Here is a 13,953-nt window from a genome sequence, read left to right on the forward strand (position 1 = left end):
TGGCAAGGAGGCCTGCTAATGGACTGCAGGTGTCCTAGCCACACTTGCTCTTGGACCCTCTCTCTACCTCTCCACCTGCTAGCCTTCCCATTCCTGGTCACTGGGAGAGGCCTGCTCTGCTGACTCAGAATCACTCCTTCCCTCAGCTCGTCCACCACATCTCATGCTGCTTGTCCCTTTGGATCCTGCAGGTTTGTCGCCCACTGGAATATTGCCAAGTCTATGGCTGGGTACTACCAAGAGTCTGGCCGGGCAGGCAGGGACGGGAAGCCTTCCTGGTGCCGTCTCTATTACTCCAGGAATGACCGGGACCAAGTCAGCTTCCTGATCAGGAAGGAAGTAGCGAAACTCCAGGTAAGTCCCGGGCAGTAGGAGCCCTTTCTGTCCAAACCCGCCACTCCGATTTCACACGTCTTATTTCTGAACCCAGACGGAACTTCTGTAAGCGAGAGGGGTGCTCCTGGGCCTAGAAGGTATAGCAAGAGGGGAATGGTGTGTTGGTGGATAGGCAGCTTGCAACAAGCTAGGTTAGACTTTTTTGTTTGTATTTAATTGATCTTAATAGTCTTTTGTGTGCATGTTACTTTACATAGTCAAGATCAATCCTGCCTTTTTTTAGTTAGCATTTTACATAAGCATTTTCCCATATCATCTTTTTTTTTTGTTAGCCTTTTTTTTTTTTTTTTTTTTTTTTTACTGGTTATACATTCTTTGTAGAGAGCCTAGACACAGACCGATGTATATAAGGGAACTTGGTGAATGATTGGTAGCATGTAAATCAATAGGAAAAATGGGGGTTGGCCCTGTGGCCGAGTGGTTAAGTTCACGTGCTCCGCTTCGGCAGCCCAGGGTTTCACCGGTTCGAATCCTGGGCACGGACATGGCACCGTTCGTCAGGCCATGCTGAAGCAGCATCCCACATGCCACAACTAGAAGGACCCACAACTAAAAATATACAACTATGTACCGGGGGGCTTTGGGGAGAAAAAGGAGAAATAAAATCTTTAAAAAAAAAAAACAAGAAAAAACAAGAAAAGGGTGAACTGTTGAATAATTGGCGCTGGGAAAAGATAAAATTAGATCCCAACCTCCTATACCATACACATATGAATCACAGGTGGATTAAAGACTTCAAAAAACTGTAAAATTGTGGGAGAGTATTTTATAGCCTTGAGAAAGGGGAGAGTATGTCAAGATTTTAAAAATGGAAACCATCAAAGAAGACATGCTCTATCTGACTAAAAGCAAAGTAAACATTTCTATATAATGAGAGACACCATAAACAAAGTGAAAAAATGAGCCATTGTTGGGGAAGATATTTGCAATATACATAACTGACTGAATATATAGAGAACTCCTACAGGTAAACAAGTAGAAGGCAAACAACTGCGTGGGAAAAAGTATGAATTTCACAGAAGAAGAAACCAGAATATCTAATAAATGTATAAACTGATGCTCGACTTCCCTTAGGAACCACAGAAATGCAAATTAGACAGCAAGCTATCATTTTACACTCATCAGATTGGCAAAAATGTAAAACATCTTTATAATCACTATTGACAGGGGTTTGGGGAAAGGGCGACTCGCAGTGCTGTCAGGAGGATAACCTGGTGTGACTGCTTTGAAGGGAGACCAGAGGTGATGCGTATAAGTGGAGGACACTGGTGCTCTGCCATTCAGTAATTCCACTTCTAGACAGGCAAGTTGTGACATCAACAAGGATGTACACATACAAGGGTGTCCAGGGATGTCTGCTGCAACACCATCATAATGAAATTGAACTCCTCCTCTGGAGGGTCTTGGATAAGTAAAGAGTGGGTTTGTGACACAGTGAAATGGTCTAGAGCAGTTAAAAATGACACAGTAAATCTACATGTAGCAATATGGATAAATGCCTCTGAAGCATAATGTGTGAAAAAAGCATGTTACAAAAGAATATGTGTAGACTTTTGTTAAAAAGAAAGATTGAACACGGGTACTTATTTCTGATCTCCACTGAAATGACAATAAAAGGACCAAAAAATTATAAACTCATAACAACAAGGAGAACAGGAGAGAAGACACCAGCATGTGGAAATGTCAACAAATGTCTGCCTAGTAAACCTCCAAGAGTACTAGAAATCTACTAGAATTCATAAGAAAACCTGACAAGGTGGCTGAATATAAGAGAAATATTTTGAAAATCTGTAGCTTTTCTTCACATTACCATAAATACCTAGGAATGGAAATGAAAAAATGTTTAATTTGTAAGAACAAAACGTATAAAATACCTAGAAAGAAATGTTACAGGCTATTAACAGGAGACTTTTTTTTTTAAAGCTTCCTGGTTGATTTTAATATGCAGCCAGGAAGGAGAACCACTGATTTAGATGAAGAAAACTAAAATCTCATTGAAAGAAAACAAGTTCTGAACAGGTACAGAAACTGGGTGGGAAGATGTAGTTTTACATATCTTAAATCCTCCTCAAAGTTAATATAAATATTTAGTGAGGTTCCAGTTGAAATCCCAAAAGAGTTTTATTGGGTAGTGGAATGTTAGAATTTATATGCAAGAATAAGTAGCCAAAAATAGCCAGTAAAAGCATGAAAAAGAAGAATGAGGGGGCCTTGCTAACCCAGTATCAGAACATGCTGTAATGCCACTGTACGCTAATCTATATAATCCAGTAACAATCAATGGAACACATGAGAGAATTAGAAATAGGTCCCAGAATATGTGAGAGTTTAATATTTGATGAAGCTGATAGTTCCACTTAATGGAAAAGAATGGGTTTTCCATTAGGTAATGCTTACACAATAGGCTATCCCTCTGGAATCTAATAAAAGTGCCCCATTTTACACCTTATATAAAAGACAGATTAAGGACCTACATGTAAAAAATAATCAATATTTTGTAAGAAAATTTAGTCTATAATCTAGGGCTAGAGATACTTACTTTGTAAGGAGAATTAGAAATCCAGAAAGCTATCTTTTAAAAAAATTGAGTATAGAAAAAATTCTTAAGTTTCTATAAATCCTGCTATGGGAAAAATTTATGCAAAAGATACCATAAACAAAGTCAATAGATAAATAGTAGATCTGGAAAAATATTTACTATAGAAGGCAAACCAAAGGTTAAAGTTGAAAATAGAGAGCTTTTACCAATTGACAAGGAAAAACAAAGGATATGAAAAGAAAGTTCCCAGAAAAACTCATCCACATGGCACGTGCAAGGATGTCCAAATTCAATAGTAATCAGATAAATGCAAATTAAAGTAAAGTGATTTGACACACATGTAAAAGAGTCTAACACCTGTGGCTGGTGGGCATGTACAGGAAAGAGTGCCTACACTTTGCCGAGAGAAAAATGGTTATGGTCTTTTGGGGGAAGCAATCTAGCAATATCTAATAAACTTTAAAATACAGGTAACCTTTGACTCAGATATCGTATTTCTGGGACCCAATCCCGTGAAATAAAAGGGTCAGTGCAGGGGGCCTGCCCAGTGGTGCAGCGGTTAAGTTCGCACGTTCCGCTTCGGCTGCCTGGGGTTCGCCGGTTCGGATCCTGGGTGCAGACATGGCACCGCTTGACAAGCCATGCTGTGGTAGGCGTCCCACATATAAAGTAGAGGAAGATGGGCACAGATGTTAGCTCAGAGCCTGTCTTCCTCAGCAAAAAGAGGAGGATTGGCAGCCGATGTTAGCTCAGGGCTAATCTTCCTAAAAATAATTAATTAAAAATATTTTTTTGAAAAAGAGTCAGTGCGTAAGCTCATGTGCTCCACAGCCTGTATGGCAGAATTGTTCATGAGGACAGAAAATGGGGAACAAACCAAATATCCAGCAATGAGGAGTGAAGAAATTACGGTCCATACTCACCATAGGGTAACAGGCGTAGCCAAGGGCCCAGGAAAGCTCCTATGTTGCTTTAAACAAAAACCCATTTATTACTGTTTGACATTATAGATTTGCTTATTCTCTATCTGCTCTGTTGAAATGTGAGTTCCATGAGAGCAGGGACGTTTTGTTTCCTGTGTATCTGTGTGCCTAGATCAGTGCTGTTAACATAGTAAGTTCTCAATGAAGGTTTATTGAATAAATGAATGAATGGGGAGAGAAGGTGAATGAAAGGAGGGATTGGGAATACATGGGCCAAGAATGATAGTCTGCCATTAACTAAAGGGACATGATTAACTGGTCTCTTTTATCTGAAATTCAAAATCAGACAAGGAAAAGATTGTGGTAAGGTGATTGGATTGGGTATAAGGTGTTTATTTAAAACTTACATAGTGAATTACAAGAACTCATGCTGGGCTCATCACTGAGACATCTGAGATCATTTGAGATAAAGAGAAGATCTAGAAAGCTTCCAGTGAGGTGATATATGAAGAACCGGAAGCCACAAGAGCATCAGTTTTCTCCATTCTAATACCATAAACAAGATAACAATGAACTAGCGCCTTCAAATTCTGGGTTTTTTTTTTAGGAAGATTAGCCCTGAGCTAACTACTGCCAATCCTCCTCTTTCTGCTGAGGAAGACTGGCCCTGAGCTAACATCCATGCCCATCTTCCTCTATTTTATACGTGGGATGCCCACCACAACATGGTGTTTGCTAAGCAGTGCCATGTCCACACCCAGGATCAGAACTGGTGAGCCCCGGGCCACCGAGAAGTGGAACGTGCGAACTTAACCGCTACACCACCGAGCCGGCCCCTCAAATTCTAAATAAACCATTTCCAATCTAGAATTTTCTACCCAGCCAACCAGTTAAGTGTGTAGATAGGACAAACACATTTTCAGACACGAAGTTTTAAAAAACTTCCTCTTGTGGAGAAGCTACTAAAGGATGTTTGTTCTCCACCACAGAGACAGTAAACCGAGAAAGGAGATGGAGATCCGCCCCAGGGGCAAGGCAGAGGGCGTGTCCTAGGACGTCAGTGAAGGGTGGTCTCAGAGAGACAGCTGGGCACCAGGCCTGGAGAACAGCGTTCCAGATCGAACCAGGGCAACAGAAGGTTCCAGGAAGGAAGTTTCCAAAAATAATAGTGGAAACCTGCCATCTTTGGCCTCTATTGAATGTATTTTTCACTATGTCAGAACATTTGGGGGTGAATTAGTGATAAACTGAGATCTAAGTAAATGAAAAAACAAAGCAGCTATTAATTTCAGGGAAGCAAAGTTGTACAAGAAAGGATATGTGGTCATAGGAAATGTAAAAATGTAATCATGTGGTTTAGCTCCAAACAATGTTGACGTAGTCATAATAAGGAAAATTATGGTTTAAGAAGAAATTGTGTCATAAACGTTGGGAGAATGGGGGTAGAGGAAGGATATGTATTTGTGTGCATTTGGGAGGTGGGCCTGGTTCACCTTCCTGAAGGAGAGAGTCATTAGATAAATATCTCAGATATCAGTGTCTATTATGTTTTCTTTACTTTTTGATGATTTTTTTAATTTCACAATTTTTTAAAAGGAAAATTTGACAAATAAGACATGTACAGAAAGGCAAATAATGCATAATTCCAACACTCAGAAGTAATCACTGTTTACGTTTTAGTGTATATCCTTCCGTGTGCGCATAGGTATATATGTTCCTGCATATGGAAGCCCACACACTTGTGCGTGTATTTCCTACTATTACATTAGGTCGTACTGTACAGTGGTTCCCAGATGCCACTCCCTGGGCCCTGTGCATGGGAATCTCTTGAGCAGCTTTTTGAAAATATAAACTCCCAAAAGCTCCAGTTCCAGAAAGTTCAATTCGGTAGTCTGGTTGTGGGCCTCAGGTCAGTCCTTTAAAGTTACCCAGGTGATTCTGAGGCATGGAAAGCTTTGGGGATACTGTTTTGTAAATCGCTTTCTTATTGTCATTTGATATTTTTCTCATCATTTTTTGAGCTACACAGTAGTCCAACTATGTAAGACTTTTGCTAAATGGTCATGTCTTGTCTCCAGGAGAAGAGAGGGAACAAAGCATCTGATAAAGCTGCTGTTGTGGCCTTTGATGCCCTGGTGAGCTTCTGTGAAGAACTGGGGTGAGTGACATTTCGTATGTGGAGCAAAGTGTCAGTTCATCTTTTCCTTCCCTAGCACCCACTAGTCAACCAGCTAACATAGGGCAGCTCTTGGGCCACCAAGGGACCCCTGCCTGCCAAAGGCCGTTGTGTGGGGCACATCCTTTCAGGCAGCGTGGAAGTCAGTACCCTTCCACTTTTCTGTGGAAGGCCCCAGAAACTCTTGGCAGTGGTATTGGTATTTTGAATGGTCATCCATCCACCCTGCTCCACCGTATCTGGAATGGCTGGTCCCATGAATGACTCGGTCCTGAGTCCTGTGACGAGTTCTGAGCCATTGGCATTGTGGTCATCATATGCCACTGAGCTGGACCACTGGCTTCACTTGAGTCTTACCAGGTGACTCGTATCTTAGACGCTTATCATTCTTACCTCAGACCCACACAGGCATGTGACCCACCTTCTCTCTTGGTGGGAGGTAATACACTTGGAGAGAAATCAACTTTTCTAACAGAATACCAGCCTGCCCACATGGAACCCACTTATCGATTTTATCTGCATCTGCTGGTGGTGGGGGCCATGAAAGAGCCTGATAGCTGCTCAATGACAGGCAAGTTGTGGTATGGCGGGTTCTGGGCATGAGCAGCTGTGAGTGCGTTGTGTGAGGGATGTCCAGGAGGATTCTGGACAGGCGGGGAGCACTTTGCATTTGTGCAGCCCTTTGGTCCAAAAAGCTCTTTGATTTGTTGATCTCATTGGTCAGTTCTCATTGGACAACCCTGTGAGGTAGATGAGGCAGAAATGATTGCTTCAGACCTAGAGCTGAACAGACCAAGGACCAGAGAAGTCATGGTCACAAAGCTCACAGTAGACAGACTCCACTAATCCTAGATCTCCTGATTTTCAGTGACATGCATATTTGCATACACACTTGCCATCTTGGTTTTTGCAAGTCTAGATTCTTGAAGCGTGGAGCTGATTAAGTATGTGGTACTGGTGTTTAGCAGATGTTTGGGGCTCTCCTCTGGAAACCAGAGGCACTTATTTGGGCCATGTATTTTTTTTTTTTTAAAGATTTTATTTTTTCCTTTTTCTCCCCAAAGCCCCCCGGTACGTAGTTGTGTATTCTTCGTTGTGGGTTCTTCTAGTTGTGGCATGTGGGATGCTGCCTCAGCATGGTCTGACGAGCAGTGCCATGTCCGCGCCCAGGATTCGAACCAACGAAACACTGGGCCGCCTGCAGCGGAGCGCGCGAACTTAACCACTCGGCCACGGGGCCAGCCCCTGGGCCATGTATTTTGATTCCTACCTCCTGCTATTCACCAAGGAGTCAGTGGACTGAGGTTGTTTCCTTCTCCAAGCAGCCATCTCTCATTTGGCCTCTGTGATACGACCACGCCCAGCTGAGGTGGTTGGCTGCAGTGCCAGGAGCACCCCTGCCCACAGCCATTGCAACCAGAGCCCTTTTCAGGCACTAGTACAGGGAGCTGCTAAATTAGGCCGCCTTAGGCTCCTTGAGCAAAGTGCTCATAATGAAAGGGCCAAGTGTCCTTGCTAGTTGTTACAGTCCCCTACACTGGAAATAACCCTGGCTGGGTTCTTGTCTGGGATGAGTCTGAGGCTCTGTAGGCCTGTCCGGAGGGTTAGTTCTGCCATATCCCAAGAGGCTGCAGCAGCTCTCCAAGCAAGGGGACAGGTCCTCCTAAGGGCCTCTGCCTTTATTTCTCCTGTCTCATACCAGGGAGCTTGGGCTCCCATAGTGCACTGGGGGGTCCAGGCATCTGTGGCCTCTTGTTGCCCCATGTGCGCCTCATCTCCCTTATCTCATTTGCTACAGGGTTTCAGATTCCAGGACTTCCAGGCCCTGGGATGGAATAAACACTGCTGGTATAGCTGGATTTGAAGTTGCCCTTTGAGTAAAAGGAAATGTTTCTTTATTGTATAAATGGGTATAGCATGAAGAAAAGGCTCCTTCCCCACCAGATATTTGTCCCTTTTCTAAGAATAGTCCTGGTTTGAGGTTGAAGTTGAAGCAGCTGTTTGCCCTGAGGGCGGGCACCTGGCAGTGAGGGACAGGCCACTTTGGTGGCTTTGGTAGAAGCGAGTACATTTCTACAGAAGCAGTGTGGTAGGGTCTGGGGTACCTGGTGGCTGTGGGACCCTGTGAGGGATACCTGGGCACCTCTGGGACCAACAGAAGAGATACTCAGTTCAGTATGAATGAGGCCAGGGTGGGGCACCCAGCACTTTTCCTCCCGCCTCTGCAGGCAGCTCCTCTCTCCGAGTTATGGCCATGAAAAAGAAGTGTTTGATTATTCATGACAGGGCATTTTATCTTTTAGTGTCAAAAGGGATAGTAATTAGTTTCGAAGCATCCTCTGGGCTAGAGGCCCTGGCACCTTGTCTGAGATGAGAGCACAGCTTTGTGTTCAGGCCTCAATTGAACCGGGCTTGATCGTCTCCTGGTGTTTCTGGGCTGGGGTAGCCAACAGGCCAGCCTCCTCCTGTTTAACCATCTGTTTGCTCATTTGTTCCTTCATTTATTCAGCCAGCAAATATTGATTGATGCTGACTCTGTGCCAGGCACACTGGTCATGGGAGATACAATGGTGAGCACAAAGAGACCTATCCCTTGCTTTGATGGTGCTTGGTCCAGTGGGGAAGACAGGCACTTATCAGATAATCACAAAGAAAATGTATAATTCCAGACTATTGAAGGGGCTTTGAAGAAAAGGTACATGGTTTTTTGAGAGTATATGACAGGTAGCCCCCTTTGTGGCCCCAAGAAAGTCAGGTCATGAGTCTTCATACTGGTTGACCTCAAGTGGAGAGAGTAAACCAAATACAATAGCAAACAAGATTAGAAGCAGAACCGTGGCAATGAATAAGATGATCACTGCCAGGGCCCCCTTGTCCCAGGGGTTCTCCCAGAACTCATCATTCCAGGTGAGGTTCTGCTTTGTTATCAGTTTGTCCATGTGAACCTGGAAAAGAAGGGACAGAGGCCCTGAGTACAGGGGCCTTTCCAAGGCCCTGTCCCAGGCGCTACTCTCTACCCCCCAACTGTGCCCTCTGGAGCAATCTCAGAGAACAGCTGGCCCACCTGTGCACCTGGTGGACACTGCAGGGATGGCGGGTCTTTGGGCTCATTGCCTCCAGCAAGCGGCAAATGGACTTTCCTCCTCTATAGAAATAGGAACAGGGACTGGCATCAAGAGAGGGGGCCCTTGGATTCTTCCTGGAGGCTGCCTCTGGATTCTCCAGTCCTTTCCTAAACAGCCCTGGTGTGAGCAAGGACTTTCTCCCCCATTCCTGATACCTACTCGGCTAGAATCTAAAAAGCACTGCTCTAGATCCTTCCTGTTTCTCCTGCCAAACCTTTGGGAAGCATTTTGAGAGATCAGCGTAGGAGCTGAGGAGTGGACTGACTCGAGCTGAGACCTCAGTCACCTTCCTTAGAAGCAGCTGAAAACAGGAGGACTGACGAACCTTGAAACATAGCTCAACTCAGCAGGCTGCGAGCCTGTGCGGAGTACAGGAGTAACGGCAGAGTGAACGGAGTCGTGGAAGGAGTCGTTACCTGGTTCTGCTGTTAACACTCCCGTCTCCTAAGAACAGGCGGATCAGGGAATGCTTCAGGCCCCACGCTTTGCGGGGCTTGAGCTGAAGAGGCACCAGGTGACCAGAGCTGCACCCTGACTTGAAGAAGCGACTGTTGGGGGGACAAAAGTGTACGCATTGCCAAGTGGCCCTGACCAGACTTCATTGCTGTCACCAGAGCAAAGAGAGGTGGGCTAGGGCCCGTTGCCTAGCAACTGTTATTCCCTTTCTGCCTTTCATACTTACCCCCTCAGCTGTGTTCTGCCCTTTTGTGATGTCGTTTTGGGGGGCTGCTCAGGGCACGTGTGTTGAGGTGTCCTCGCTGAGAGAAGTCAGACTTGGGGTGGGTGGGGACAGAGGTAGATCCAGGGCCTTCGTCCCAGGCCACCCGTCCGCCTCACCCGTGGCTGGGTCCGGCCCCTCCTCTCTGTCTAGATGACTTGTCGACTGAAGGGCCCTGCCTGGAGCTTGGGAAGCCCTGGGGCGGAAACTGCCACACAGGCTGCCCCCTTCCTTTGGTGCCGGGTAAATGATTAACTGCAGCTCCTGCTGGCACCTCCTAGAACTACTTTCTGGGTTGAAGCGTTTGTCACCCTTGAGGCCCCGGGTTCCTGCAGAGGCCTAACTTCTCCCTCGGTGCCTTTGTCTGCCTCTCAGGCACAGCCTCAGCTGCTTCGTGTGCTTGGTTCCTACCCACTGGTTGATAGGGCAGCTAGGAAGTGGGAATGGAGCCTGTGTGTCCTGGCATTTGAAACCTAGTGGCCACCATTGCTCCTTTAAAAGATAGGATGCGAGTGCCTGCTGTGGCTGGGAACTGCGTGAGGTGCTGCATGTCCAGTGGTGAACCAAGAGAGCAGTAGTGAACCCAAGAGGGCAGGCCCTGCCCTCCCAGAGCTTACATTCTGGTGTGCCGGTCTTCAGCCTTCTTTGTAGAATCATCTAGGAGCTTTTCTAAGTGCCTGTGTCCAAGCTCCACCTCATATCACTTGCGTCCGTCTCTGGGCATATCGGAGCCCTGTGCTTTGTAACATGCCAGGCTATTCTAATGTGCAGCCAGGGTTGGAGACAGATGATGAGCAAGCCAGTAAAGTCCTTCTTAACTATCATGGGCTTAATTGACCCCTGGCTTACCTGATGCTTCCCAGTTCCTTCTGTAAAACACACTGACTAATACTTGGCCTGCTAAATGCTCCCAGCCAGTGGGCTGGTCTCTAATATACCCTTGTACTTCCGCTTCATCAGTGAAGTTGGATGCTTATCAAGAGTCAGCTGTTTGTTCCCAAACCTGTTTGTGGCAGTTGTACTTGTTGTAATTACATACTTGCACTTAACATTACATAAAAAATGAAACAGCAGTAATAGCCGAAACCCCAATTTTACAGCTAGGCAACAGGCGCGGAAGTTAAGTAACTTACCAAAGGTCATACAGCTAGGAAGTAACTGCGTCGGGGTTTGAACCCAGCTGTTCACCTGCGCCACACTCTGAGCTCTGAGGCTTTGAGCTGTATCTCAGAGTGAGTGCAGCAAGAGAGTTGTTTTTATAAACATGTATTTGACCACTTTGGAATGACTTCGGAATGACTCAAATGATAATCCTGTCACAATAGATGTGGACAAGACAACTGTAAACATTTTGTAAAAATCCAGAAGGATTTCACACTCAGATTTCTTTGCAGATATATTTAAGTTCTTATTCAGCTTTAAAGAAACGTAAAATTTAGTCAATAGATAATGTAGGAGCTCTGGTCAATAAACCGACACAGAGAAAAGACCCTGGCGTGACGTCAAAAAGATTGGCCAAGGATTTGCAATAACTTGGATGGACCTTGAGGGAATTATGTTAAGTGAAATAAGCCAGCGAGAGAAGGATAATCTGTGTATGACTCCACTCATATGAGGAATTTAAAATTATGGACTAAGAACAGTTTAGTGGATACCAGGGGAAAGGTGGGGTGGGGGGTGGGCACAAAGGGTGACGTGGTGCACCTACAACATGACTGACAAACATTAATGTACAACTGAAATTTCACAAGATTGTAACCTATCATTAACTCAATTTAAAAAAAAAAAGATTGGTCAAGGAATGTGCATGAGTGTGTTTCCATTTAAAATGAGATGCGTAGAGAATGTATGTCATATACACAAAAGTTATTTTAACCGACTTTTTCAATTAACCGCTGGCCCCAATCAGAAAATTCTACTGAAATGATCACCATGAAGAGCATGTGGAGGGAAGTGGGAGGGAATGCTGTTGGTACCTGTGGCATATCCTGGCCTGGGGGCTGAGGGGATTCCCCTGTGAGGGGTGGTGTTGAAGTTGAGACGTGAAGACCATGTAAGGGCATTAGGGGACAGTGTTTGGCAGGCAGCAAGTCCCTAGGAGAGTGAGAAAACTGTTTTTAAGGACAAAATTAATTTGTCCTCAGTTTTTTATGGTCTGGAATGAGTATTACCCATAAGCAAATATGTCATCATGAAGATTTTTATTGTAGGTTGCTTTGAAATGTTAATGTTTGAGAAGACTCTTTTGTATGCTCTCTGCCAAGTTTTGCTATGAGATTCTTGCTCCGGTAGCCTTGCTGTAGTTTCTGATAAGGCTTGACATAAGGCTAAAACGCACAGATCTTAAGAGTAGAGTGAAACCCTTTTGAGGAACTGAGAGACCACTATGTGGTGGAGCCGAGGCCACAGGCTGGGAGGCACGAAGAGGCTGGTAAGATCAGCTCAGAGACTGGCTTGGACGCTGCTACAGTGACCACAGGCAAACGTTGATGGTAGCTTGGTCCAGGGTGGCATGGCAGCCAGAGTCAGCCAGATGGTCTCTGAGGCTCGGACAGCCTGTCGGCCACACCTTCCATGGCCACCAGCATCTTGCTGTACCTCTCTGTTTATTCTTTACCACAGGGGGAATTACTGCCTCCTCTCCATGCCCATCTTCCCCAGAGAAGACCCATGCCCCGAGTTTACCAAGCTGCTGTCATCCTAGAGCAGATCTGGTTTGTTAAGCTGAGTAGAGTTGAAGCCTGCTCAGGACTTGGCCCGAAAGCTGGGAAGAGCCATTGGTGATGGGGCTCAGTGTGTGCCAATTTACCATGGAGTGGGAAGGAGTAAGCCTTCTGAGGGCAGGGACAGCATCTTATTTGGACTCAGCAGTTAGATACTGCCTGGGCTGGAGGAGGAAAATGTGAATGACTCGGCCAGTCAGCCTGTCGGTGTTGAGGGCTGCCCGTGTCCCTACCTCTTGGCAGCTGGACCAGGGAGCCAGAATCTTTTCTAGCAAAGAGGCTCAGCCTCAGCCACCCCGAGGAAGGGACATTCTTGATGCTGATGAAAACTTGCTTAAGGAAAGGTCCGCTGGGAATTGGGCTGCTGCCCTGTTGGAGCACCTCCTGAACTGAGGGCTTCCTGGGGCGCTGGGACTGAAAAGAGCAGCGCTTCCCATCCGGTCCCTCCCACCTCCCTCCGTTGTTCCTCTGGGAGGGAGACCTAGTTGGGCCTCACCCCAGCTCTTACCTCTTGGGCCCCACCCACTCCTAGGAAGGTTATTTTGAGATAGAGTTTGGGGTGTGGCTGTTTGGGATCTGGGGTTGGCTGATGGAAGATAATGGAATCAGAGCCTTATCTGTCCTGCACCTGGGAGGCCTGGGGCCCTGGGTGTGGTGAGCAGGAGCTCTGGAGTGCACAGGCTGGGCCCAGAGGCTGGCTCTGCCACTTTTGAGCTGGTTGAACTTAGGTAAGTTACCTAGTGTCAGCTAAGGCTCATTTTGCTCATCTCTAAAATGGGGATAATAATGGGATCTGCAGCATTGAGGTTGTTGTGATAATTAAATGAATTTATCTGCTATCAAAATGCTTCAAACAATGCCTGAGCACGCATAAGCCCACAGTGAATTTTAGCTATCTTTATCGTCGTCACCATCTTCATTATTATTACTGTGATTATTGTCATCATTATTATTCTGAAACCCATTCTTTTGTGGTGGTGGAGCGGAGGGTACAGGCAGATTCTTGAATTTCTTTTCTTTTGTGTGAAAGCACTTCTCTGGGTCTTCAACCCAAACCAAACCTGTCAGACAAGTCCGTGGACACCAAGAAGTGAAACCAGCCCAAGAACGAAGAGCCTCTCCCTCCTGGCTACCAGCTGGAGCTGGGGGGAGTAGCAGGGGCCATCATCCCCTCTCCACTCCCTGTTTTCTGGGGTAGCCGGTGCTCTGCCCCCAGGCTGCGCAGGCCAGGATGACAGAGGCATGTAAAAAATGCAAACCTCTTTTTTTTTTTATTGAGTTAATGATAGGTTACAATCTTGTGAAATTTCAGTTGTACATTAATGTTTGTCAGTCATGTTGTAGGTGCACCAC

The 13,953-nt window shown here is 45.7% G+C and overlaps 2 protein-coding genes across 16 annotated transcripts in view; one reads left to right on the plus strand and one right to left on the minus strand.

Annotated features, from left to right (window-relative positions):
* RECQL5 (RecQ like helicase 5) overlaps nt 1–13,953 on the plus strand; it is a 34,909-nt gene that overhangs the window by 5,625 nt on the left and 15,331 nt on the right. For all 9 annotated transcript variants that reach the window (XR_011522898.1, XR_011522896.1, XR_011522897.1 and 6 more), the window contains exons 7-8: nt 192–354; nt 5,937–6,016. Coding sequence is in view for 6 of the 9 variants with exons in the window: in XM_070559998.1 (XP_070416099.1) it covers nt 192–354; nt 5,937–6,016 (243 nt within the window). In the remaining 3 variants the exon portion in view is untranslated. The remainder of the gene's footprint in view (nt 1–191; nt 355–5,936; nt 6,017–13,953) is intronic.
* Nucleotides 7,021–10,080, minus strand: ERLN (endoregulin). Of its 7 annotated transcripts, XR_011522900.1 has the most exons (4): nt 9,842–10,044; nt 9,576–9,707; nt 9,099–9,179; nt 7,894–8,979 (listed from the first exon to the last, which is right to left on the minus strand). XR_011522900.1 is itself a non-coding variant. In XM_070560006.1 (3 exons), exon 3 carries the CDS (start codon nt 8,971–8,973, stop codon nt 8,791–8,793), a length of 183 nt encoding a protein of 60 aa, XP_070416107.1. In that variant the 5' UTR covers nt 8,974–8,979; nt 9,099–9,179; nt 9,576–9,708; the 3' UTR covers nt 7,021–8,790. The 7 variants fall into 7 exon arrangements, 5 of the variants coding, with proteins under 5 accessions (XP_070416107.1, XP_008511502.1, XP_070416108.1 ...); XR_011522899.1 differs by lacking the exon at nt 9,099–9,179 and having other exon boundaries at nt 7,021–8,979; nt 9,842–10,080; XM_070560006.1 differs by lacking the exon at nt 9,842–10,044 and having other exon boundaries at nt 7,021–8,979; nt 9,576–9,708.

The sequence above is a fragment of the Equus przewalskii genome, chromosome 10, assembly GCF_037783145.1.
Source record: "Equus przewalskii isolate Varuska chromosome 10, EquPr2, whole genome shotgun sequence".
Lineage (NCBI taxonomy): Eukaryota > Metazoa > Chordata > Mammalia > Perissodactyla > Equidae > Equus > Equus przewalskii.